The 27,521-nt window shown below is 38.1% G+C and overlaps 3 protein-coding genes and 1 pseudogene across 11 annotated transcripts in view; 3 read left to right on the plus strand and 1 right to left on the minus strand.

The window, feature by feature from the left end:
* The window catches only part of LOC148610807 (uncharacterized), a 102,309-nt gene extending 90,597 nt beyond the window's left edge, over positions 1 to 11,712 (minus strand). The window contains exons 1-2 of one of the 2 annotated variants that reach the window (XR_015924775.1): positions 11,469 to 11,712; positions 713 to 802 (exon numbers count right to left, since the gene is read on the minus strand). Coding sequence is in view for 1 of the 2 variants with exons in the window: in XM_088596184.1 (XP_088452310.1) it covers positions 713 to 802; positions 11,469 to 11,539 (161 nt within the window). In the remaining variant the exon portion in view is untranslated. The remainder of the gene's footprint in view (positions 1 to 712; positions 803 to 11,468) is intronic. The other variant, XM_088596184.1, reaches the window with a different exon arrangement.
* On the plus strand, positions 790 to 17,067 carry LOC148610809 (uncharacterized). 8 transcript variants are annotated; one of them, XM_088596187.1, is made up of 7 exons: positions 4,467 to 5,528; positions 10,170 to 10,264; positions 12,267 to 12,489; positions 14,615 to 14,739; positions 15,474 to 15,561; positions 15,904 to 15,959; positions 16,748 to 17,067. In XM_088596187.1, exon 1 carries the CDS (start codon positions 4,913 to 4,915, stop codon positions 5,333 to 5,335), a length of 423 nt encoding a protein of 140 aa, XP_088452313.1. In that variant the 5' UTR covers positions 4,467 to 4,912; the 3' UTR covers positions 5,336 to 5,528; positions 10,170 to 10,264; positions 12,267 to 12,489; positions 14,615 to 14,739; positions 15,474 to 15,561; positions 15,904 to 15,959; positions 16,748 to 17,067. The 8 variants fall into 8 exon arrangements, 3 of the variants coding, with proteins under 3 accessions (XP_088452313.1, XP_088452315.1, XP_088452314.1); XR_015924776.1 differs by lacking the exon at positions 4,467 to 5,528 and adding an exon at positions 5,563 to 5,916; XR_015924777.1 differs by lacking the exon at positions 4,467 to 5,528 and adding an exon at positions 5,563 to 5,843.
* Positions 3,547 to 4,506, plus strand: LOC148610810 (uncharacterized; annotated as a pseudogene).
* A 7,732-nt stretch (positions 17,068 to 24,799) lies between the features above and the next one.
* LOC148610811 (uncharacterized) lies at positions 24,800 to 27,460 on the plus strand. The gene is made up of 2 exons (XM_088543240.1): positions 24,800 to 26,812; positions 26,984 to 27,460. The coding sequence occupies exons 1-2, from the start codon at positions 24,800 to 24,802 to the stop codon at positions 27,458 to 27,460; spliced, it is 2,490 nt and encodes an 829-aa protein (XP_088399366.1).
* Positions 27,461 to 27,521: the final 61 nt, after the last annotated feature.

Genomic DNA, 27,521 nt, shown 5'->3' on the forward strand with positions numbered 1-27,521 from the left:
TTAACTTGATTCACTTATGACCACTAGGGCTTATCCATATTGACAATCTCCACCCCCTTCCCCCCAAAAAAAATTTTTTTTTTAAAACTAGACAAGAAACTTTTCGCAGGGTTTCACATACAGTACAGACCGACAGCCATCCCTTTACTGAACACCAACATAATTTTTTTTTCTATAATGGATTTTTTGTTAATTTCTTTTGTATTGTGAGTGGTAAGCTCTACCACTTTATATGCAGAAAAAAAATTAAAATGCCTTTAAAGACTTAAAAGGTATTTACTGTCACTCTATAAGTACTAGTGGTACACCACGTCATCGATCAGGTCATGGTATGTCTCTTTCTCAAGGGCAGATCCAGGATTTTAGTTTAGGGGGTTTGGGGGGGGGGTTAATTGAATTAAATTCTGTGCAAAAGAAAGGCAAAAAATATTATGAGGTGAAACTTGTGGTTCTTACCGATTTAGGGGGGTGTACGCCCAGTACGCTAGTCCTTGGATCCGTGCCTGTTTCTGTACTGTAATACATTGAGTGGTCAGGTACAAAAATGTACAAACATGCTATTTTTCAAACTTCCTCATTCCATAAAAAGGTAAAATCCCACCATATAAGGGTAGTACCCCAAATGGGCCATCACCACTCATTTTAGAGGCTGTTCCCAACTTGTCAATAGCTAATTTTACTGCAAAAACATGCACGTCAAGTGTAGCCTTACCTATATCGGGTGCATTTTCCAGTTTTCCAAAGCCCACAATCTTCTTGATAACTTACAGATGAATATATTGTGAGAGAACACCATCCTGGGCTGAAATGTCCAATGAAAATGAATGAACAAATGCAAAAACTTGTAAAGTCCATAACTCTGAATAGGAAAAAAATCAGAAAAAAAAGAAAGTGAATTTTTTTTACAATTTACATTTAAGTATGAAAACAAACCTCAGTGAATGAATTTAAGAGGAAATACTTGGTACATTTATAAATGCAAGTCAAAAATATATTTCGCTAGTAGAAATTATTTCCCCTTGGCCTTCCTAACATTTGCAATTGTTCAGAAATAACAAATGATGACTCCCGTGTTTGTGCTGTTCAACACATATAGCTTACAAAGTCACTTCTTTCTCTTATAGGGAATATAGTAGTATTTATTTCCCTGCATGTAGGTTGACCAATCGTGTACCCTCTTCAGATGAAAGGAAGTAGAACTTTGAAAGAACAGATAGGTGTACTGACAAAGTTTGTAATGATTTTTTTCTCTCTCGGATTCTTAAAGGATTAAAGTTTTTTAAAAAAAAAATAAGTTGCAAAGTTTATGAAATTTTAAAAAGACTGCATATTACAAATGAGTGCGGAACCAAAAAAATGCAAAACTTCCGGTACCTTCAAACTTGATGGTGGTTGAAAAAAAAAAGGTCAACCTCTATTCCCATGGAGATTTTTTCGATCTCTGAATGAAAGTACTACAACAAAAATGGTTTAAGAGTCCTAGTTTTAATTAGAAATTACTGAAAAACATGAAAAGGTTAGTACTGTCGGCTATGGGAAAATAAATACTACCGTTTTCCCTATATATACCATAAACCTGCGATTAATTAAGAGAGAGTAATCAAGGGAACCAAGGTTACAGCGGTAATCAAAAGAATGTAATCCAGGGACAAAGACCAGACATGGAAAACAGACATACACAACAAAGAACATAAAGTAACTAAAATCATACATACAAAGTAACAAAAGCAAATGAGCAATGCGGACTTCACTAAAAACTGGGAGCATGGATCAGGTGCATCGGTAGGGTAAGCGTCCTCTGCTTTTCTAGAAACACCCACCTAGTTGCTCATAAAAAAGAGACTTGAAATAAAAGGCGGTAAAATTTTAAGTGTTCAAATGCTAACGGTGTGAAGGCTAGAAACCACTGTAGTGGTACGGGGTTTAGGTTGCCCCAATAGGATGCAGCTTTGGGGAATCCCCGATACTGTTCCCACCAAAAACCAGCCAGCCGGAACGAGGCAGACAATATTGAGACCCAAAACAGTTCAGACGATATCCAGGCCTTGAAACAGTACAGTCTAATTTAGAAAAGTGGAATCTATTTTCCAGCCCAGTGTATACATATAATAGTAAGTAGTCATAAGCACTATATTGGCGCTGCGACTATTTACAACCTGCGGGATTTTCTAGCTGCAGATTTAGCGCAAAATTCTTTTTTTTCCAAAACTTGAGGGAGGGAACTCGTTGACCGCGTGGTCAAGGGTCGGCCATTGCGATCACTCCCGATTCTGGTTGTTCACTCGGGAAGTTTAAGGGATTTAGAGGAATCGTCTCTGTGTATCTCGGGGTAGAGATAGCACAGTGAGAATTCGTTTTTCTTTTCAGTAAGAATTTTCAGGTGAAAATTATTTTTCCCAAATCCTAGAGAATTGTCTGGAGGGGCTGGTACGCTGTGAGACAATTAGGTCTAGGACATTTAGGACTAGGGAAGATAAGTTTACATCACAGCAGTTAATCTCTTACAAAGAACATTGTTTTCAGTCACAGGAAAAGGGACCTAGTGTAAAAATCTAGTTTTCCCTAAAAAACCTACATACACGCATAACCAAAAAAAAAAATAGCCCTTGCCCAATTTTTCCCCAATTTTTCGGACTATTTTGGAAACCTACGGATATTTTTATAGAAGAGGGTGCAAATTCTTGATTTTGACTTTGCATTATATGTTGCCCCTGGCCCCACATGGCAGGCAATCCCATGGTCGCACACTATTCCTGGCCCGAGATACCCCCACCAGCGACAAAGGTCAGTGTCGCAAAGGTTGACGTATGAGACCCCACTATACTCGGCGTCACATAAATAACATACTGTTAAAATTTGAATAAAAATATTTTCTACGACTTTATTGACACCAACCGTCGTTTAAATTGTCTTAAATGACTTGCTCATTCGTTTAGCCAAACAGCTTCTCAAAAACAAGTCGCTTATTAGCTTAAATCATGCGTAACAAATCCTTACGGGAAAATCCCATACTAATATCCGCCATGTTGGTTTTTACGGGACGATTTGTTTACAAACGAAGTGCGTAAGTTCCCGTCGAACTCCGGTGACAATCGTCTGCTTGATCAACTTCTCGGTATTATATGTTGATCGCGTAAAATAAATCCGAGATATCCGAAATAACGCCGAATTGCATTCTGGGTTCTTCGGTTTTTGGACAAACCATTTAAACGTAAACAACATCTCCTAGCAACCCGATCACTGTAAACATGGCCGACTTTTTACAATGTAAATATTGCCACCTAGAATTAAAATCTGACCGGAATTTAACGATTCAATGTTTAGGGAGAAGCCGTTTGGCTAAACGAATGAGCAAGTCATTTAAGACAATTTAAACGACGGTAGGTGTCAATAAAGTCGTAGAAAATATTTTTATTCAAATTTTAACAGTATGTTATTTATGTGACGCCGACTATAGTAGAAGGTTATGATAGGGGGGAGAGAAGGTCAAGGAGGGATACATTTGTTGGTAGTAGGGGTTACAACCGCAATAGGTCAAGCTTTGAACCTAATGAGGTGGAAACACCAGTAGGTGGGAGGGGTCATTTCAAAGAGAGGTGGAGTGGGAGAGCAGACCCGAATAGGGGGAAACTGGGAGAGGTACAGGTAGGCCCTACGGTGAGAGGAACTGTAGGGATGAACCTTATAGAGAAGGTAGGGGAGACGTGTTTAGGGGTAGGCCCCAAGGTGTAAGAGTCCACAGGGATAAAACATCAGGCAGGATATGTGAGCAACTCTACTCGGGTTGTGCAGGTTCAGCATCTATGGGTAGAGATGATTGGGAACAAGATGAAAGAGGGAGGGGAAATGCCAAAGGTGTCATCATCCCAAAGGCCTTAAAATATGATGGGAAGTCTAACTGGCAAGCCAAGTTCTCCCGGTACTCAGAGGTGAATGAGTGGTCCCCACAGGAGTGCATGGACCAATTGTGTTAGGCCCTTGAAGGAAAGGCCAGTGGGTATTACACACTTCTGGTGGAGCGCAACCACAATATGGCTTATGGTGACTTAATCAGAAAGTTGGAAAAACAGTTTGGGTTTAAAAAACGCCCAGAGACGGCCCAAGTGCAGTTCAATAATGCCCGATAAGCCCCAGAAGAGTCCCTTGAGGACTGGGCTGACAGGGTACTAACCCTGGCTACCAAGGCATTCAGGTCTCTCCCAGATCCCGGCATCTACCAGCAGGCAATTCTGAAACTGTATGGGTGCGGCAGACAAAGAATCAGGGAACTATGCTTTCAAGATACGCCCAACAAGCACTGAAGAGGCAGTTGATAAGATGCGCTGGTTTCACTATAACCACCAAGCTATATATGGTAGGGGGCCCAGAAGGGAAATTAAAATGGTGGGTCCCAAACTGGGGTGGGGCAGCCACTCGGAGAGGGAAGAGCTTCCTCAAGTATGTGCAACTGCAGAGGGGGAGGGAAGGCAAATCAGGCTCCCTGGAAAAATGAAATTAAAGGGCTGAAGGGAAAAATTGAGGAGCTAAGGAGGCTGGTTACCAATATGGCTGGTCAATCCAGGCCCTCAGTCTCCCGTAGCCCATCCCCAAGATCAAAGGGGGGAAGTGTTTCCATTGCCAGCAGGAAGGCCATTTTAAGAGGGAGTGCCCAAATAGAAGGCCTGACCCCAAAACCAAAGAGCGTAAGTTTTTCAGAGGCCGTTAAACAGCAACGGGTCAGTTCAAGAGGCCTGAACTTGACCCCTGAACTCAAAGGTCTCACCGGTAGTGAAGCAGTTAGGGCAGACAATACACTAAGGGTGGAAGGGTCTATTCTAAAAAACAACTTAAACCGGGGGCTCATGTGGATGGCAAGGGGAAGCAAGTTCCCCCGGAGTATCCTAGGACCAAACCTTGGGTAGAACCTCAAACCATGGCCCAACTGGAATCAAACACAATGTTGGAGAGTCCCCACCCTAGGCAAGTGTCTCCAGGGAGGGGTAGAGCCCAACAAGGTTGCCCTAGAGAAACGACAGGGAGGACCCATCTGGGGACTCCACTCTTAGGAGACCTAAATTGTGCCTGTTCTTACAGCCCATCACCACATAAGGGGGTGCAGGCAACTCGTTCTCCAAATCATGGACTAGATAGCACATCCACATCTAGTCCAGCCCATAGTGAGCAAAGCCCAGAACGTTTTCCTAGCCCCATGCCCAGAAACTTCCGATCCTCAAGCCCAGGTGGCGATACATTGCTATCACATGACACTAATAGGGACAAAAAGCTATCCCATGGGGACCCACCTAATGTAACCGCAACTCCAGAAAAAGGCTATGAGTCTGATACGTCTGATTAGTTGGATAAGGAAGTGGGGCAGTACTTCCTTGGGGCATCAGTCAATAGGAACGATTCGTCTAGTAGTGATGACACCATACGCCTGAATGCAGGGGAGATAACAACTGATAGTACTGAGTTGGAAAATTGGTTGAAAGGGGGAGAAGATCAGGAGCACAAAGGGGACCCTGCCCCCTCAGATCAGGGTGGAGTTAGTGAGTCAAAAAGGGGAATTGGATCATGGGAAAGTAGATACTGAAACGGTGGGGATAGGACAAAATCACCCAGTGAGGGACGGAATCAGGGGGATCCTATCAACATTGTGGAAAGTTCAGAAACTGGGACGGAGGAAGTAGATAGAGAAATTGAGACTGTTGCAGTCCGACATGTGTTGGGAGGGAACATGTTAAGAATCCCAGTTACAGTCCAAGTCCAGGGGTGACAACAATAGTAGATACGGCCGCTGAGGTCACCCTCATTTCTGATGATGTGTTCAAATCCCTAAATGTCACACCACCATTAAGCGAAAGGTAGTAATGAATACTGCAGGCAGAGATATGCAGATGAATGGGTTTGTAGCTGGGCCTGTGGAAATTGGAATGGGTAGGCAAACATTTGAAGCTGATGTTCATCTAGCCCCAATAAGTGATGAGATGTTGCTGGGGATTGATTTCTTGAACCTGCAGGGGGTGGACCTGCAGTTGGCTAAGGGTACATTTTCAGTTTGGGGGAGTCAGTCCCAATGAGGGCCAGTCTCAGAATGCCCCCAAGTAGCAAGGGTGGCTCTGGGGACAAGAGTAAAAATACCCCTGAACTCTATGGTCCAACTGAAGGGTATCCTAAGGGAAACTTTGAATCTGGATTATTTCCTAGGGGCAAGCATGAGATTTTGATCCCATGGATACTGAATAGAGCGGGCTCAGAGCCCATTGTGTGTCTCATCAATGTGTCAGACTTGTTCATTGAGCTAGAAAAGGGGATTGAGCTGGCTCATGCTGAGGAGGTGGAGAGTGTTGAGGGAAGAAAGGGAGGGGGCTGTTTAAAGGGTCCTACTATAGGCCAGATATCAAGATCAGAGGACACGCCCCACTCTAGTGTGGAGGTACCCCCCACCTTAGGGAACTGTATACCAGGTCAAAGAGAATGCTTAAGGAAGAACACCACCCTAAATTAGCATCCATTCTACAGGAGTTTCAGGATGTATTTGCAAAAAATGAATATGACCTGAGTTTTGATCACATAAAACATGAGATTGACACTGGGGACCACCCCCCAATTAAGCAGCGTATGCGCCATCCCATGAAGAAGAAGCCCACCTGAAGAAAATGTGTGAGGCAAGGGTGATCCAACCCTCCATATCAGAATGGGCGTCTGCCCCAATATTGGTACGTAAGAAGAATGGCGTGGTTAGGTGGTGTATAGACTACCGCAAGCTCAACCACCTCACTCACAAAGATGTTTTCCCCCTTCCATTGGTAGAAGAGTGCCTTGATTCCCTAGCGGGTAATGTCTGGTTTTCTAAACTGGATTCTAACTCTGCTTATTGGCAAGTCAAAATCAAGGAGTCTGACCGCCCAAAAACGGCCTTTATTACCAAGAATGGGCTTTTTGAGTTTCCCCGTATGGCCTTTGGTTTATGCAATTCGCCGGCCACATGTGCCCAGGTGGTGAACCTTTTCCTCAGGGGATTGACACAGAATGTGGTCTTGGCTTTTCTGGATGATATACTGATCTTAGGCAAAGATGTGGATACACATTATGACAATATAAGGGCAGTATTCGAAAGGTTTAGGGAGTATGGCTTGAAATTGAAGCCCAAAAAGTGTGAGCTATTCCAACAGGAGGTTGAGTTTTTGGGGAGGGAAGTGGGGCCCCAGGGAATAAAAATAGGCCCAAGATATTTAGAGGATGTTGAAAAATGGCCTATTCCTCAAAACACAAAAGAGGTGGAAAGGTTCCTGGGATTTGGAAACTACCACCGTGCCTTTATCAAGGATTATTCCAAAATAGCCATCCCTCTGCAAGACTTAACAGGTAAACGGCCCTATCACTGGGGTACAAAACAGCAAGAAGCCTTTGAAACCTTAAGGCAGTCCCTATTGTCAGCACCCGTCCTGGCTATTCCCAATACTGCGGATCAGTTCATCCTAGATACTGATGCCTCTGACAGAGCAGTGGGGCTGAGCTTTTGCAGGTCCAGGAGGGTCAGGAGAGGGCAGTGCCTTTTCGCCAGTTTTACTCTGACTCCAGAACAACAGAAGTACTGTACAACTCGCAAAGAGTTGTTTGCCATTGTGCGGTTTACATGCCTCTTTCATCAATATTAATTGGGGCGTCCATTTATAGTACGGACAAACCACAACAGCTTGCATTGGCTAACTAAGTTCAAGGAGCAACAGGGGCAGCTGGCAAGGTGGATGGAGGAACTTAGTCAATATGACATGGACATACAGCATAGGGCAGGGTCCAAGCATGCCAATGCAGATGCCCTGTCGAGAATGCCTTCCCTGCTTCCATGTCCAGAGTTCATACCAGAGGGCCCCCCTTGCCGGTTTGCCGTGCGGTGGGTGTAACTACTGTGCCAAAGCTCACCATAATTGGACAAGGTTTTCCGAAGAAGTAGATGATGTTGTACCCCTTGGGAGAAATAGGCCTGATGAGATATTTGGGGCTCGGATTTAATTCAAGTGAAAAAGTTGTCGGTGGTACAATCCGGACAAGAGTGGTCCCTGGTGTCCCACCAAGGGAGGGAACCAGCCGTAAAGGTAACCAGTATTGTAACAGGGGAGGGAGGTGCCACAGAGACAGTAGCTGAAGCTGGCGGGGAGCAAGTACCACACAAAAGGGTAGTAGAGTACTGAAGTGGGTACTGGCAAGGCTGAAAGAAGGCATCCAACCTTCCGCAGCAAAATTGTTTGGGGCAGGCCCAGCAGCCAAGTATTATTGGATAAATAGGGAGGCCTTTGAGCTTCAGAGGGATGGGGTCTTAGTGAAGAAGAAGTTTGGGGACAAATCCACACTGTTAGTGGTGCCCACTGAGTTAAGGGGTAGGCTAATAGAACTAAACCATGACATCCCTATGGCTGGGCACCAAGGGGAAGCACAAACCCTAAGTAAAGTCCGATCAAGATACTACTGGCGGGGAATGAAAGGGGATATTGTGACATTCATTAAGGGTTGTACTCAATGTAACCAAAACAAGAAAGCAAATAGGCATGCTAAATATCCCCTCAATTTACACCATGCAGGGGCACCCATGGAAAGAGTACATCTTGACTTTATAGGCCCTCTGCCTAGGTCTGAGAGGGGTAATGAAAACATCTTGATGGTGGATCAATTCACCAAATGGGTGGAATGTATTCCCCTGCCATCTCAGAATGCAGAATTAACGGCAAAGGCCGCCATCAATAATTTCCCTGCCTCGTTTGGGGTCAACCCCATCACCTCCCCTGCTGCCTTAGCCCACTGGCAGGTACAGTTGGTGGTGATGGAGTTGTCGGGCCTGAAGAAGGTGAAGAAATTTCTCCAAATGGCCCCCTCCCCCGGGGGAGAGGAGGGTGATGAGGTTGCAGCAGAGGTGCACCGGGTGGCCCTCCAGCTGTGCAGGGAGTATTGCCCCCCAGACCAAAAGATACACCTGCACTGTTTCCAGGGGGGTCTGAACAGGTGCGTGGTTGGATTAGGGCTTTCCCAGAGTGTGTCTTTGGATTAACCCTGGGAGTGGCCAAATTCAATCACGTACAGGCCCAAGCCCTATACTTTTTGGAGCCAGGGAGGATTCTTTTAGAATCTGATGTCCCATATTTCCCTCCCACCTGGGGCAGCTGTAGGCCATCCATGCTATCTGCTAGCAGTGGCCAGGGCAGTAGCCCAGGTGAGGGGAGGTAACTTCCTGTCAATCCTCAAAGGAACCTTGGAGAATGGAAGCAGGTTTTATATATATAAGTTAAATTGAAGTTTGACCCAAGATGCTCAGGAAAAAAAAAGAAAAAAAACTAAAAAGAACAACTAATAACAGTTTACAGAAAAGAGCATTCCGGGAGTAAGCTGAACAAATATTTAAAACTTTAGTAGAACCAAGTTATGGTTCCCAGGAAGAAAAATATTTCTGATAATTTAATGAATTTCTATTAATTAGTCCCAAGAAGGGATAGTAGATATTTTAGACTATTATCTTGTATGGACCCAAGTAAGGTATGTAAATATATTGTTCTGGCAACTCCTAGAGTGGAGAGTCAAGACAGTGTTATTATAGTTGAACATCTGTACGTTTAGTTTTTACAAGGGCGAAATTGGTCATATATTAAGTAGTGGGAGGGGGTGGATTTTAAAAATTAAAAGGACATCTTTTTAGCCTCTGCAGGGCTGGGGAGGCTGCGGGGAACCAGGGGTGTTCACTAGTTGAGGGCCCAGGGACTGCAGCTCTCCCTCCATCAAAATGTGATATGGGGATTTTTATAAGCCCAAGGGGAACACAGGATAAGAGGGGGGGGCTTTAATAAAACGGAGGGGAGTGTAGTGGTCCAGGGTTTAGGTTGCCCCAATAGGATGCATCTTTGGGAAATCCCCAACACTGTTCCCGCCAAAAACCAGCCAGCCGGAACGAGTCAGACAATATCGAGACCTAAAACAGTTCAGACGATATCCAGGGACGCATTTCTTTTACCTGAATCTGAAAAATGTTTCAGTACAATGTTTCAAAAAAACAGAAACATGATTCGGTGATTAAAAATACAACATTTGAGAAACTGTAACACGCTTCAGTTTCTATCAAAACAAACATGTTTCGATATCATGTTTCTGTTTCAAGTAAAAGAAACAGTGAAACATGAAAATGATTCAGAATCATGTTTCAGATTCAGGTAAAAGAAATGCGCCCCAGGCTTTGAAACAGTACAGTCGAATTTAGAAAAGCGGAATCTATTTTCCAGCCCAGTGTATACATATAATAGTAAGTAGTCGTAAGCACTATACCACTAATTCCACTTTCCATAGGCTTCTATGCTAATTTCACAATATTCAATGGCTTCTCTTGACTTTACCTTAACTTAACCAGCAGAGGACTATATATCGGCACGATTCTACATATGTCAGCTCACAATCCTCAGAGCGGCATGTGGGGTTAGCAGACTTGCAGTGCAGTACTGGTCACCGGAAGTGAAGGGTCTATAAATAGCATGGGAAATCCCAGTGTTTTCACAAGATAGGGGTATATTTAGAAACCATTATGGAGATTAGGCTTCACATCACAAGAAGCAAAATGCACCTATAAAATGTACAGAAATGTTTTTCCTTTCAGAAACTGTTTAATTTTTTTTAAATAAGATGAGAACTTTTTTCACAGCACTATGAGGAACAGGGGTAATTTCTGGGTAGGACTATTTTTGCGTATGTTCCAAATGCTCATTGGTTGAATTGGTGGTCTGTAACCTGAATGAGATTCAATATCCGGACAATGATTATCTCCGATACTACTGTGCAAAGTTTCAAATATCGTATAAACAGTTGAACAAATCAAGGACTTAATATTATTAATTAGTTAAATTAGTATTATGCAATCCCTGTACAAAATAAGGATTAATTAAGCTCAAATTGGCGACGATTCTTAATCTCTTAGATTGAAACAATATTTTTTATTCGCGTATAATTAGTGGGCAACACATTTTTTTTATTAACAATTTAAATTATCAATTACAAACCGGGTTCTTTTCGTCAAGGAAATTTTCCCATCCGATTACCACACCACATCTTCCTAAGTAACACCTTTAGACATTATGTTTGAATAGTACGATGGTTCGTTTGATCGTATAATTTATGGAAAGACAAAAGATTTAATGAATTAAGAACACTTGCACTCTGAAAATATATTAAACAAAATTGCATCAGCTGCTTTCCTTTTTGCAGAAGACGAAGGATAAGGAGAAGAATTTATTATTATTATTTTCTAATCAATGATCCTCAAGTATACTCATGCCAATTATCATATATAGACCCTATATAAAGTCGACTCGTGTTTAAAATTTTATAGGTTGCTTCCATTTTTGGCACCAAAAATATAACAAATGATTAAACCTGGCGTTATTGCCAATTTCTGTCACCATTTATCTATGAAACTTATAAAAAATATTTCATTTTCCCCGAAACAACAGACTTACCCAGTTTGAGAATACGTTTCTTGCAAATTATCGGCGAAAATGAGAATGAATAATATCCATTTTAGGGGCATTTTACAGAATTTTCACGACATAAAATCACATAGCTTCCATTTAGTGCCCTTCATTATCATGACATATACATCTATATGTGTATCTTTAGTATACACGAATTTCTTTTGTTCTTTTTCAATCATAATTAAATACCTTGATCAGAGCTCGTCGTCAACGGTTAATAATTTACATTTTAAAGAATGGAACAATATGGTTGGGGTACATTTGTCAAATACAGACCAGAGGTTTAAATGGTCCACTTTGTAATGTTTTCAATGCTACATTAACAGTTCAGTGGATACATCATGCATTAAATGGTGGTACGTTAAATAAATGAAGTGTTTAAAATCGTTTATTAAAAGTAGCATGTAAATAAGGGTAATAACTCCGTCTAAGATATAACTATTGATCAGTGATGTGTTTAAGTAACTAAAGTACAAAACTGTTAATTCAGCCTGTCCACATGAAAAGGTCCACATGAGTGAATTGAAACGACGGACTAAAACCTAAAGCCTTTGTCCCCCTTTTCTCTCTTTTTTTTTCAGTATGAGACCATATATCAGAAAACTTCATATGGACAGTTATAAGTGCGCTATTTGCTGCTATAACACACGATTTCGTATTTTTTTCTTTTTAACAAAAAAAAAATATATTCCGACCCCAAGTACCTGTGGTAAAGATAAGGATTAAATAAAACTGAATTATCAAAATATATATTTAGCCATATCATACAAACCTGTATTTCAGTATTACCCAGCATACTATCAGGAACCGTTCATCATAGGCATAGGAGAATGCATGTACCAATATACAGTGGAACCTGTCTAAACCGAATCTATTTTTGGACTGATTGAATGGTAGGGGTGTGTTCGATTTAAGACTAATGAAATGGTTATGGTGTGTTCGATTTACAGAGGTTCAAAGTACATTCAAACTGATAGTAAGCGGGAACATCCTGGTGAAAAGCCTGGTAAATATACAAGATTGTATCCAGGTTTTCCTTTCACTCATTTTGATGGGGTTGGGCGTGGTATGTCCCTGGAGGTGGAACCCCTCTTTAGTTGGGAAATTTCGTTAATATTGAGAATTAGTTGTAGAAAAAAATATCAAAAATGTTTTGCAACACCCAATTCATTTTTGAATTTCTGGGTCCGCACTTGGTAATATCATACATATTTGAAACTTGATGCAGGGTTTGCACCTGGCCCATGCTCCCAGTTTAAGTGCATTTACTTTTGTTGCTTTGTACGTATTATTTTGGTTATTTTATGTTCTTTGTTGTGTGTGTCTGTTTTTTATGTCTGGTCTTTGTCCCTGGATTACATTTCTTTTTTGATGTCCGCGAGAATCTTGGTTCCCTGCATTACTCTGTTCATTTACAATTTGGTGACGCTTTGAGTCATACATGTACATAGGAACAGCCTTAATGTAGTACAGGCATGCCAAAACACAAAATATGTTTGACAGCTTATTAGACTGGTTGACTGGAATAATACAAGGAAGCACATTAAGTGTTCAATCAACACTAACCACAAATCGAAGTCCGAAGCCAAAAACCAAAATTAATGACAAGGAGAAGCAAAGAACTACGGAAGCCCATTAGCGTCACTGTTTTTTATTACCTTTTCTTTTGTCAACTTAAAAGTTGGAATTTTCAACATAAATGTTGGAATTACCGACAATTCGAAAAAAAATAAAAATAAAACAGTCACCATAATAGGCTTTCGTAAAGAACACATTCAGAAGACTAAGAAATAAGAATGTCTATCGATCGCCTTTGTAGTTTAATGTATAACATACTTGAAATAATTTAAGATATTTCATGACATTTTATCCGATTCTTTTAGAATGGAAAAGTACCCTATGCTATCATGCTATGACAAAAACAAGACGGCCGCACACAGTTAAGTGTAAGTCATGTGGCGGATCTAGGGTGTGGGATCGGGTGCAGCAGATTAGCACCCCTCCTTGACCTTGGTATTGGAAAATTTGTCATTTTCATGTATAAAGTTGAAAAAAAAATACAAATAATGTCCTAGTATCCCCTTTTTCTGAGGTCTGAAGTCTTTGTAAGAATCAGGCAAAATGAGAAAAAATCCGAAACATGCATGTTACAACCCCACCGATCTGACAATATAATTACTCATGGATGATAGACCTCTACTTGATCTCAGCATCACTGGATTTATTCAGAAATTTTTCAATAGAATGTTAGAAAAATGAGGTTTTTGACAGAGTTGTTTGCCCTTAAAATGTTTATTTTTAGTGCATTTCAATGAAATTATAACTAAATTTATTAAAGTGATGTGATAAATCTTAATTGTCTTTTTTACTTGATTCTGATGGTGCAAATAGTCAAATTACACTTTCAAAATGGTGTTTTTTTCATACCATGTTTCACTTACTGCCTGGTCCCTACAAAGAATGACTCATAATAGTAATAATATGTAAGAGATTGGCACATAATATCAGTCCTGTACCTCTTTGAAGATAAGATATTGCCCTCTTTTTATGTCTATCATCTGACTAAGTCGAAATAATCGATTTCGCTGCAGACCCACAGGCACTTTAGGCACGGATGGTTCCGAACACCCCTTTTCTCTTTTGATAATTTCCGTCTGATTCGTTAATTTGATTTTAAATACCTGATAAGATGATGGTATAAGGCATTCCTTCGTGATATTCTTAATGAATGGGCCAAGAAACTGGTAAAGGTACGATTTTTAATCCAATTAACGAATCAGACCGAAGTTATGGTTCTCGAGAAAAGAGGGGGTGGTGTGAACCATCCGTGCCCCATGTACATGTGGCAGCGCCTTGAGACTTTATCAACAAAATGAAGAAGTTTATATTGAAACAAGTTGCTTTTTATTAGATTAACATCAAAACTTCGTCTTTCAACAATCTATTATAGATTTTAGCCCCAGAAAACTGTCAAAAATCATTTTTTTTTGGAATCGAATAGCAGAGAAAAAAAATACTGAAGAAAAAATGCCGAATATTTAGCAATGATAACAAAACATAAAAAAGCATACCAAAATAGGTACAGCATAAAGAACAATACTTAAATACTTTGAATTCTACATGACTTCCAGATTATGGGTACAAAAAAAGTTGGTGTTGCTGAAGCAGAGACTATGGCGCCCCCTGCTGGAAACTGTATTACGCCCATTGAGGACATTAACCAACTAAAAAAGAAAGATAAGCAAAGAGCAACTTGGTAAGATTATTGTGACCCGCCAATAAATTGAATACATGTATTAAAAACTACCCCTGGGAATTGTATAAAATATGAACAGGTATTGGGAAAGTCGGCATGTAAATCAGTGTCTGCAATATAATCTGTTAAAGTTTGGGGCACTGAGGTGCATGGATGCATATGTTAGTAATGCAAACGTTTACTGGAGACGGGATTTAAAAACCTGTGGGATCGAACTTGTCGTACAAACCACGCCTTCTCGATAGGGACACGAGTTGAATCTAGTGCATTGGCATACCGACAATAGTAGATTTCGGAGGTTGACCCACCTATTTGAAAATTTTGTTAACTGGATCTGCCAAAGTGATTCTATGCCATTGTATAAAACTGTAACTATGTGGTATTTCCGTATGTCGAAGTTTAACTTTTATATCGTTTTGTATTTGTATATGAATACTTTAGAACCGAAGTTGGGCAAGACAGCACAGACTTCGCCTGTATGGTAGGTATCACCCAATCTAATTTAAAGCCGATCTTGCATTGCTCCCGGTTTTCTGTTATGTCGCGAGATCGGCTTTTAAGTAGATTGTGTATTTGAAAACCACAAGTTGCATCTTTTTATTACGTTACTTCAACATTTAGATTATTTGCTCTGTTTTGGCTGCTCGGAATAATTTCCTTTGAAACCATGAATGTACACGCATATGGTAAATGTTTCTAAGAAAACAAGCCATATAAGCTTTAACCTTTTGCAGGCCAACGAAGTCCATGCAAAAACAGAACAGACTATAGAGGGTGTTTCAGATGATACCGTCTTTACATCACACGATGGTGAATTATCCGGTATGTCGTTTCTGAATGATATAGACCATGTGGCGAATCAAGAAATACTAAAAAAAAAGGGGGTGCTGACTGCATCCGCATATATTGTCTATTGTCTATATATTTAGAGTATTTGTTTTCTGATTTGATAATGCTCGCTAAGTATAATACAGTTTACCAGGAAAATTATGTTTCATTCAAAGCATGTTAATGTTGAACGAAATAAAATATGCTCAAATGATATTTAGAAAGAGTAGCTGTATAATTATATGGAAACAACGGATTTTCAATAATAAAACAAGGGACACAAGTATGCAAGACTCATTTACTTTGGCTAAATAATTGTATATGTACCTTTTTCAGAACATAGCAAAAATATTGAGGATGATGGATTTTTATTTTCCGAAGATATGCCAAAGGTAAAAAATACTTATCAAATACTGAAAGCAATGCCTGTATAAACGCATGCTGTAGATGAATTATACTTGATTTTAAGTTTTCAATCGAAGCTTAAAGCACACTTGAAGCCAGCAGTCGATAATAATGTTTATATTTGTACACGTTGATTTGTAAAAATCCAGGTCGGAATTTTATTTTGGTCTCTGGTATCATATTTCCATTGAACAAATCGTTGTTTCACACACAGTGATAGAGACAATCTTTCAAATTTTGAAATTACTTAATAAATACTTGAATAAATGACAAAGAAAATTGAAAAATTGGGAAAAATGAGGCAAAAAGATTTAAGAAAGTTAAGAATACTCCAAGAAAAACGGGCTGAGAAATACAAAAAGATTCAGGAGAACCAGGTAAATGCTGAAATGGAAGAAATATGGAAACACTGGCACGATGAGGTTATAGGGGACGTGAAAAGGGCAAGGAAAGAGAAGAAAAGGAAAGAAGAAGTAGTTAAAAGGAGATGAAGAAAAGAGCTAAACACGAGAAAAGTAAGTATTTACGGTACTCCAGCAATGCTAGTGGTTGCCTGGCAAGCTATTTTCTGACTTGATGCCATCAGGGCGGAAATCTTGTAGATGTAAATATTACAATAAAACCTAGCTAAATTGAACTCGAACTCTTCAATCATTTATGACAAGGGAGCTAATTGTTCAAGTGGCGAACACATCGGACTAACTGTATTCAGGTACGTACGGCAATACGTTTTTATAGTTCGTTAAAATTATTAAAGATCTTTCTTGTTTTTTAGAGAAGATAAATCAGAGAACACAAACGGGAGGAGACGGTTCATTTGACAGGAAAGAGCATACAAATACAATAAATCGGATTCAGTGGACTCTTTAGTTGCTTCCCTTGCTTTAGTCCCGGGAAATCAAGTTTTTGTAACAAAGAAAAAAAAACAAACTAACAACAAAGAACATTTCTGTCTACAAATGTCCTTGGTTGATGATCTAATTTTTTCAAAAACTTTTTGTGTTAATTTTTGTGATTTTTTTTTTTTAATTTCGATCGTTTGTTTAGAGTGTGAGTGTTGTTGTTATGCGTATCTTAAAACTTATTATTCCTGTTTGTCTTGTTTCGTTTCATTGCCTCAGTTATCATTGAGTTTTGATGCATATATAACGCCCATTTGTATTTACAATGCTTTTCACTGTACTTTTCCTGCTTCTTTAATTAGGGGGTGGACAGGGGGTACCTTTCTCATTTTCCCAAACCCTTTCTCCTTTGCCTTGAGTCCTCTCTCCAATCTCCTTTTACCCTGTCCACTGTCCCATACCTACGACTTTGATAAAGCTACCTTCCTTCATATATATTCACAAGAAATGAATAATTGCGAATCATTATTACTGGTTTTAGTTAAAATAGAATGTGACTTTACAGTATTGTTGTTGCTTTGTTTCATTTTTTATTCAACTAAAGAAAGTTTAACCCTTAATACAAAAACTGGTTGTATCAACACCACCCAAAGCAATTGGAAGATACATGTACACAGATAAAATGGCAACACATATTTTTATGTTTTAAAAGACATGGAGACGTATGTTTAGGTCCGATATGGAAATGTTTTTATGTCTATCAAATCAGCAGTTTTCCTAAATTGTATAAAAGAACACACCATACACTGAGTTCTGTGGAAGACATAAAATTACCACATGCTTTTTATTTACCTGTATTTCATGATTTAATTTGTTAGTCCTAATATAAACATCTTTTTCATCTGTTTTTCAAAGGGTCCTAAACGTATGAAAAATAGATGAGAAACATGTTTTCCTATGATTTCAAAACATATGAAAAACATATCTTGCAGTTTTTCTTGTGTATATTTATAGAAAAAAAAAATGCGAGATCGAACCCACATTTGCACCACTACGCCGTGTTTTCACAGTTCTAAATCCAAACTAGGGGAACAAAGGGATTCTATGAGTAACAAAAACATAATTCAGTGATAACAGATTTAACAAAGGAAACAGACACACACACAAAAAAAAACAGAAAGGACATGAAATAACCAAAATAACACCCCAATATATACAGAAAGTAAAAATTGGAGCATGGACCTGGTGCATAACCTTGTTAAATAAGCAAAATTGGAGCATGGACCTGGTGCATAACCTTGTTAAATAAGCAAAATTGGAGCATGGACCTGGTGCATAACCTTGTTAAATAAGTTAAAAATTGGAGCATGGACCTAGTGCATAACCTTGTTAAATAAGCAAAATTGGAGCATGGACCTGGTGCATAACCTTGTTAAATAAGCAAAATTGGAGCATGGACCTGGTGCATAACCTTGTTAAATAAGCGTTCTCTGCTTTCCTAGAAACATTCATGGAGTTTTTTTTATAAAATCATGTAAGAAAAATATGACATTATGATCAAATCGGTTTCCATGGTACAAGATGGATACTCTACAACGATCCACGAGTTCTTGATTACGACCATAAACTATTTTGTAGTGATGACTAACATCTAGTAGTCATATAACAATGTTCCAGAAGTTTAATTGTAAGAAAACCAGTAAGGTACAAAATGTCCGCGCAGTTTCGGCAGGCTCTGACATAACATATGGGCTGTAATATGAAAAATCCATGCACATGTGCTAAAGGGATTTTGCCGCAGATGAAAGGAAAGTTGACGATACTGAACGAGAACTAATTGGGTTTGTCGTTGTCTAGTTATGAGTATTCACTCTAAACCGATCCCTTTGAGTAGTTGCAGTTTTCATAGTGCGTATAGTATCTTTCATCTCAGGTTCTATATAGCGGTAACTTAGATAAAATGATCAGACTAAACGATATCCCTTCTTTTAAATAAAATCAGTTATATAAAGTTAGCATCATAAGAGTGAAGGAATAGGTCAGCGAAACACTAATTAAAAAAAAATTATTTCGGTATATTTAGAAGAAAAATATCATGTGTGTATTATTAAAAAAAAGACAGACTGTTAAAGTTCATTGAAACTGCCATCAACAAATTTTTAAACAAAAAAAAAAAACGAAAAACAAAAACAAAAATATACCCCACCAAAAAAAAATACAAAAATAAAACAAACAAAAAAAAACAAAAAAATTTCCTCAAGCAAGTTTACAATACAATATTGCGTTCATATAATAAAATCATTTAGGGTAAGAGCAATTCGGATAAAGTTAAACATTTTCTCTTCTTGATTACATATGGCATTATTTCCATGCACTAGAAGGTCGTTATGATAACTTGTCGTTCCTAAGTTATGCAGTATATCCCTGGATGAACTCTTGCTATTTATGCAGCGCGACTAGTACGAGTTTAAATAAACTGCGACGGAAATCCTTCTCAATCAGCATTCTAAAACAACAAAAGAAATCGTGAAATTAATAAAATACACACACAGAGAGAGAACATGTCCGACAAAGGAGTTATGCGTAAATGTTGTAACGCATAGACATTCGGAATATGTATGGGTTTATCTAAAGTGTAAATTTAAACCGTTATTTTGCCAGAATTTATCGACAGAAGACCATTATCTCAAGGGCAATCGCGTATTTAATATCATGTTTTTGAGAACTCTTCGACAAGAGTTTAATTAACTTTTATTATCACCCGCTTGACTCTTACACGAGCGTGTATACTTAATCCACTTTGATGAAGTACAGAAGAACTGGAACCAATTTGGATAGTTTAGTTTGTTCGGTTAAGTCGAAAATCAATATACACGCAAACGTGAAAGGTCTTGAAAACGTGTGTGGTTAATACAGGTTTTCCGTTTATTCAGGATCAGTTTAGACAAGTTCCACTGTATAATTGTTAGATACACGTAACATAAACACGCTATTCTACTGTTAGTTTCACACTGGTCCCAAGTCAAGAACTAGTCCCATTGGTGGATCCAACTGGGAGAAAAGAGGGCGTTAAATAATTCTGTTAAATCAAATTTTGTGATCCATTTGAAAAAAATACCTCTCCCCCCTCTCCATATATATTAAGTTGCCATAGATATCACAGCGGTACGAGTTCGAGTCCCGCGGAAGGAATGATAAAACATTTGCTTCGCAAATTTGACAGTACTAACATCGTTGGGATTTTTTCAGACCCTATATATGTTTACATTATCTTCCCTGTATCAATTTGATCCGATGGAGCAGTGTAGAGAATAGAGTCGTCACATTCTGAGACGTTTATATATATGATTATTTATGATTAGTAAACGCATAGAATCACATTGCTAAGATTGTTTTTGTAGTTTGTATTTACCTTATCAGTTCTACTTCGTTCAGTGAGACTGGTTCTATATAAGAGGCTAGATGGTAAAAACGGCGGCTGTAGGAGTTACAAACCATAACTTAAAAATCTATAGAGATATCATCACATTCCTTTTTATGGAAGACATTAAGACTTGTAGCCAAATTTTACCCATTCCAGTTTATTTTCTATCAAACACAGTAACATCACTGTTCTTCATCAATTCATTTATGTATAATGATACCAACACTGAATATATCATTTTGAATTGCATTGAAAAAATAAATTTAAAGTAACCCATCCATGCATTTATATGTTTTTGGCATATGATAAGAGCTTGTCCTTTCTATTCTATACAGTAACTTGTACCAATGAAGAATACTATATGCGTTATGGGTATATTTTAAACGCCTTCTAATGAGAAATACATCAACAAATAACCAGCTTCGTTTTAGAATTCCTAGTATATTCTAATATTTTCTCTTATCCTCCTTCTTCAAAACATCTTGAAAGTTCAGAGTATAAATAAACTTACATATTTTATAACTGGACCATCACAATACCTGAATAGACTTCACCATCATATCTGGATAGACTTGGCCATGGACTTGACCATCACAGAATCTGGAAAGACTTGACCATCACAATACGAGGATAGACTTGACTATCACAATACTTGGATAAACTTGACAATCAAAATACTTGGATAGACTTGACCATCACAATAACTGATAAGACTTGACCATCACAACACTTTGATAGTTTTGACCATCACAACACCTGAATAGACTTGACCATCACAACACTTTGATAGTTTTGACCATCACAACACCTGAATAGACTTGACCATCACAGTACCTGGTTAGACTTGACCATCACAATACTTTGATAGTTTTGACCATCACAAAACTTGGATAAACTGGATAAACTTGACCATCAAAAGACCTGAATAGACTTGATCATCACAACACATAGATAAACATAACCATCACCAAACCTGGATAGACTTGTAACCATTACAATACCTGGTAAGATTTGACCATCACAAAACCTAGATAGACTTCACCATCATATCTGGATAGATTTGGCCATGGACTGGACCATCACAGAATCTGGAAAGACTTGACCATCACAACACCTGAATAGACTTGACCATCACAACACCTGAATAGACTTGACCATCACAACACCTGGTTAGACTTGACCATCACAGTACCTGGTTAGACTTGACCATCACAGTACCTGGTTAGACTTGACCATCACAGTACCTGGTAAGACTTGACCATCACAACACCTGAATAGACTTGACCATCACAACACCTGAATAGACTTGACCATCACAGTACCTGGTAAGACTTGACCATCACAACACCTGAATAGACTTGACCATCACAGTACCTGAATAGACTTGACCATCACAGTACCTGGTTAGACTTGACCATCACAGTACCTGGTTAGACTTGACCATCACAACACCTGAATAGACTTGACCATCACAACACTTGAATAGACTTGACCATCACAAAACCTGAATAGACTTGACCATCACAACACTTGAATAGACTTGACCATCACAACACTTGAATAGACTTGACCATCACAACAATTGAATAGACTTGACCATCACAACACCTGAATAGACTTGACCATCACAACACCTGAATAGACTTGACCATCACAACACCTGAATAGACTTGACCATCACAACACCTGAATAGACTTGACCATCACAGTACCTGGTAAGACTTGACCATCACAACACCTGAATAGACTTGACCATCACAGTACCTGGTTAGACTTGACCATCACAGTACCTGGTTAGACTTGACCATCACAACACCTGAATAGACTTGACCATCACAACACCTGAATAGACTTGACCATCACAACACCTGAATAGACTTGACCATCACAACACCTGAATAGACTTGACCATCACAACACCTGAATAGACTTGACCATCACAGTACCTGGTTAGACTTGACCATCACAAAATTAGGATAAACTGGATAAACTTGACCATCAAAAGACCTGAATAGACTTGACCATCACAGTACCTGGTTAGACTTGACCATCACAAAACTAGGATAAACTGGATAAACTTGACCATCAAAAGACCTGAATAGACTTGATCATCACAACACATAGATAAACGTAACCATCACCAAACCTGGATAGACTTGTAACCATTACAATACCTGGTAAGATTTGACCATCACAATACCTAGATAGACTTCACCATCACTTAAAACTGAACAAAATATTACATCGTTTAAAACGTTCAACATCGCAGCTTTCAACTAAATCACTTTTGACAAAAATTAAGTTCCTTCTCGGGTTTTGTTGTTATTTTGTTCATGAATATGTTGACTATCATGTAGGAAGAAAGGTCATTTCTTTAATCAACCTTTCGCAATTGTTTGTTCGAGGTAGCGAGAAAGCACATCAGTAAATAACCCATTCAGTTAAAAAAATTCCTTGTATATATTCGGCTGAAAATGTGTCTCTTTCCTGCTTCTTTGTAATATCTTGAAATTTCAGAATATGACCAATCTTACCTGATAATGAACAATTGCTTTCATTAGTCCTAGTCATAATTGGGTCATCATAATACACGAACAAACTTGATCTTCACTTTAAACTGAATGTATAAGTGACACATGTAATTATAACATTTGAAATGTGCAACAAAAGCTTACAAATTAATATTTTTTATAAGAACAAAATTTTTACTCAGATTTTGTTGTTCTTGTGTTCATGAAACTTTTGATTACTGTATGAAAAGGTCAATTGTTTCCTTTTTGAAAGTCAAATCTGTATATAATAACAACACAAATAAACAGTAATATAAAACAACCAAATACTTCATACATCAATCTGTAGAAAAACAAAATAATTCAAATGCAAACTTTGATAAATTATTAAATTTCAAGAATTGGATTGTAAATATGAATTACCATTCACACTGAACACACAAAGCATGTTAACACAAATGAGAAAAGCAAGCATTTACATAAAAGCTTTATTAAAAAAAACACATAAGATTTTATTTATTTATAGTACAATATGGGTGAAAATCAAATAAATGTACATTTAATGTAATTTTTGTCCTTCCTATGCAAAGAAATCGTTTTTTTTCGAAATAAGTAGATGTATGACTTTTGACAGATTAATTTAAGTGTTTATTTGAAGATAACCAATGTATTTTCCTGATTTTTAATGTTTTATATGCAAATTGTGTGATTCAAAAGTAGTCATTTTTTTCTAAACGCTGTACGGTAAATCTGTCCTTTTTGACGTTCATATGTTTAAATGTTAATTTCTTGCGTAACTTTTGTGAAAGTTTGTCTTAAATACGATATTTTATCAGTTAATATTGTTTAGATTAACGTAATCAAAATTTAGGAGTTAATAACACTCGAGAGTTTGTGATAATTGCAAATGAAGACATGTCCAGAAAATTCTGTCACTACCGTACATTTTCCGTAATTTGTATTTTATTCCGAAATCGATGCGAATTTAAATTTAAAATCACGTGATAACGTCAACGCCATTTTTCCACTACGACATTGGTACACTGAACGCAATGCAAAATGACGCAGATAAAGCAGAAATAACAAGTAAGTAGTCATTTAGAGTGAGTGTGTTTATTAATGGTCACCATTGTACCAACTATCAGACGATATTAGAGCGAAAAAAGTTCCCCCTTTTTAATTAAATAGAATAATGACGGTGTTCTTTTCATGAATCAATTAATTACCCATAATGCACTTAATTATAACGCTATTAATACGGAAACATGTGTTGATTGTCACTACCGTGCAAGTCACTCTTGTACAGTGAATAGAACGTATGGTAGTGACATATGAAGTACTTAAGTGACAAATTATGTACGGTAGTGACCAAAGTGATTAAATATTACATCTAATACGATATACATTGAAATAAAGTGACTCTTAGATCCCTCCAATATATGTTATGCAATACACAGACTTCTATCACATTTTAAGAAACACAAACGAAACGTTTTAATATATAATTTAAACTCCAGTTTTAAGCAGAGAATAACTAATGACAAAAGCTGTCTCAACTGATGTATCAATCAAAGACCTCATTATCAGCTAAAGCCAAATCAGTCTGTCAAGTATTCAAAACACTAGTATTTCATCTAGTTATATGATGAAACATTGTATATTTGCAAGGCGCCTGACACGAATACCTATAATGTTAGTATTGGTCAAAAACGTCGTATGATTACAGATAGCACTCATTTGTGAGATGTTTACAGCACTTTAAATAATCAAAAACTCTCCACTTGTAAATATGTAAAATTATTCTTAACAATATATAGACAAATTCATCTATTTCTTTTTCAGGAATACCTGATGTTGATGAGTTATTTAAAGAAATATTGAAAACAGAGCAACTACTAGTCAGTTTAGATATCAGCTTAGAAATACAATTAAGTCTGTGCATGTGGCACGATCATGCAAAAACCAATAGAAGCTAGATGGTTGAGAAACAGTGGAGACCTTCTAATTCACACGCAAGACAAACGAAAACTTTTCATTAAGAAAGTTAAAGAATGGGAAAAACTGTTAAAAGAATCACAGAAGCACAAAGACTTAAGAACTACAGAGCCAAACTGAAAGAAGACCCCGCAAGATATGAAGAATATCTGCAGAAGGAAAGAGAACGATATCAAAGAAGAAAAGAAAAAGTGAAAATAAAATTGATTGGCGATCTTGGGAAACGTGGCCAGAGAAATCAACGAAAGCAGTGGAGAAAAAGAAAAAGGGCAGAGCGAGATAGAAAGAAGACAGGACAGATAGCTTTTAGTTTCATTAAACAATATACACCACCTCAAACTCCGGATCATTCAAGTGAAGATATTGTTCCGCTACAAGAACCCCAGTCTCAGACCAGACGTCAGAGGGGGCGCAAAAAAGTGAAAAGATCTAGAAGTGCAGCATACGGAACAATAGAACGTTTGACAGCACAGCTTTCTAAGAAAGAAAAGGAATCGGAAAAGTACAGAAAAAGATATGAAAGGCTCAAAAAGAGAACAGAAGAAAATGCCAAGGCAACCGATATTCCCGAATCCCCAAGAAAGAAAACCAAACAACAGCTCAAAGGAAGTCGTGTTACATCCAAACTGAAGAAACAGCTTTTACTTCATCATTGTATTTTAGAAGAACTCAGATCTAAGTTTAAATCTCTGAATAAAGAATCCGATAAGCAAGTCTTTTCCAAAATGATAACAGGGAATGTTCTGAAAAAGTATGGACTCCTAGGTTCATCCATGAAAGATTTTCTTGGAGTTGGACGTCGGCGCATAGCTTCAAACAGAACGCGATCAGACAGACTTGTTTATGAGAAAAAACCAAGAAAAGACAGAAAGAAAGTGACTGTTGGACAAAGAGTCATAAGGTTTCTGGAACAAGACATTAACCGTCGAGTTATGCCAGGAAAAAAAGATACTATTACAAGAAAGAAACTGAAGAAGCAAAAACGTGTTTTGTGTGATACTTTGAAAAATTCGCACAAGAAATTTCTACTTGAAAACAAAGATGTCAAAAAGTTGTCATATACAGCTTTTCTGCGTTTACGCCCAATTTGGATTGTTACACCGAAGATTACAGATAGAGATACTTGTGTATGCAAATTACACTCGAATATGCAAAGTATGGACGACAAACTGCACAAGCATGGAGCAATATTGTCTAACAACACAGAAGAGTGTGTCAAGGAGATATGTTGTAACATACAGAACAAGAGTTGTATGTATAGGGAATGCAACGAATGTCGAAACAGAGAACTGAACGTCACTAATTGTGAACTTGGAAGACAAGTCCATGTTTATGAATGGCTAAATAAAACTGAGGAAAGGACAAGATACAAACCAAATGGGGAATCAGAATCTTTCAACGTTACCATCGTCAAAAGAGAAAAAGTTCAGAGCTCACTAGGCGAACTGATAGAGCGCACTAATATACTTTTGACAAAATTTTGTCGACATATTTTTAATATTCATACTCAGTACACTTCTTTAAAGAACCTCAAAGATAATTTATCTACCTCTGAATGTCTAATACACATAGACTTCTCAGAAAATTATGAATGCAAGGTCTCCGAGGAAGTTCAGGCAATGCATTTTGGGGCATCAAGATCACAAATTTCTCTACACACAGGTGTATTATACATTGCAAATGAAAAACCCTTTTCATTTTGCTCAGTTTCAGAGTCCACACGTCACGACCCAGTTGTTATTTGGTCACACTTGAACCATGTTTTGGAAGAAGTAAAAAAACAGAATCCGGAAGTTGAAAATGTGCACTTCTTAAGTGATGGTCCTACGACCCAATATAGATCAAAATTAAACTTTTTCTTGCTGTGTTCCAAAATGAAAGAATACGGATTCAGAAATGCCTCCTGGAATTTTAGTGAAGCATCACATGGCAAAGGTGCACCCGATGGTATTGGTGGGGTACTAAAACGAACAGCAGACAGATTTGTTGCCCAAGGAAAAGATATATTAGATGCTGAAACATTTATCCAACAAGTTATTGGTGCAGAAGTTAAAGTTAAGATATACAGGGTTAAAGAACAGGAAATTGTTAATTTTCGACCATTACTGCCCGTTCTCAAGCCAGTTCCAGGAACTATGAAATTACATTAGGTCAAGTGGAACGTAGATCAACCAAGCACTATCCACACACGATGTCTCAGCTGCTTTTGCCAAGATAAATGCAGTTGCTATGATCACAAGATTTTCACTTTTCCAAATGTGTCCGATAGTCAGGTTACTGATAAGTCAGTCAGTACAGATACGTCAGTCAGTAAGGACCCCTCCTCTGTACAAAATGAGACAGTGCAAAGTCAAGTAAAATCAGCCGATACAGTTGATAAACGTCTCCCTGACGATGGACGTGAACAATCTGAACTTCTTCCAATCGATCATGCTGATGAAGATCTGATAGGAAAATGGTGTGTAGTACGTTATGATGGGAAAATTTATCCAGGAATTATCAAAGACGTTGATATCGACAGTGTGGAAGTTACTAGTATGCATCGGATTGGCAAAAACAGATACTTTTGGCCATTACTGGATGACACAATTTGGTACACGTTCCAAAACGTAGTTTCAATGATTCCAAAGCCAGCAAAAGTTACCCAGAATGGAAGGCATGTGCAAATCCAACCAAGTTTGTACAAACTGATTTCTGATAAACTTGATCTTGACTAATTAGGTCCAAGTTTGATATTTCCGAAGTCAAGTGTAAAATTGTTAATTTTAAAATATTCAC

The sequence above is a fragment of the Perna viridis genome, chromosome 8 (assembly GCF_037379345.1).
Source record: "Perna viridis isolate PV_CMFRI_1.1 ecotype Kerala chromosome 8, ASM3737934v1, whole genome shotgun sequence".
In the NCBI taxonomy this organism is placed as follows: domain Eukaryota; kingdom Metazoa; phylum Mollusca; class Bivalvia; order Mytilida; family Mytilidae; genus Perna; species Perna viridis.

What these genes read in the sequence shown, in the direction of transcription:
- LOC148610809 (XM_088596187.1), top strand. Translation starts at nt 4,913, where the DNA reads ATGGCCCAACTGGAATCAAACACAATGTTGGAGAGTCCCCACCCTAGG.
- LOC148610811 (XM_088543240.1), top strand. Translation starts at nt 24,800, where the DNA reads ATGGGAAAAACTGTTAAAAGAATCACAGAAGCACAAAGACTTAAGAAC. An exon ending in TTAAAGTTAAGATATACAGG is followed by an intron (nt 26,813 to 26,983) that starts GTTAAAGAACAG and finishes TATGATCACAAG; the next exon opens with ATTTTCACTTTTCCAAATGT.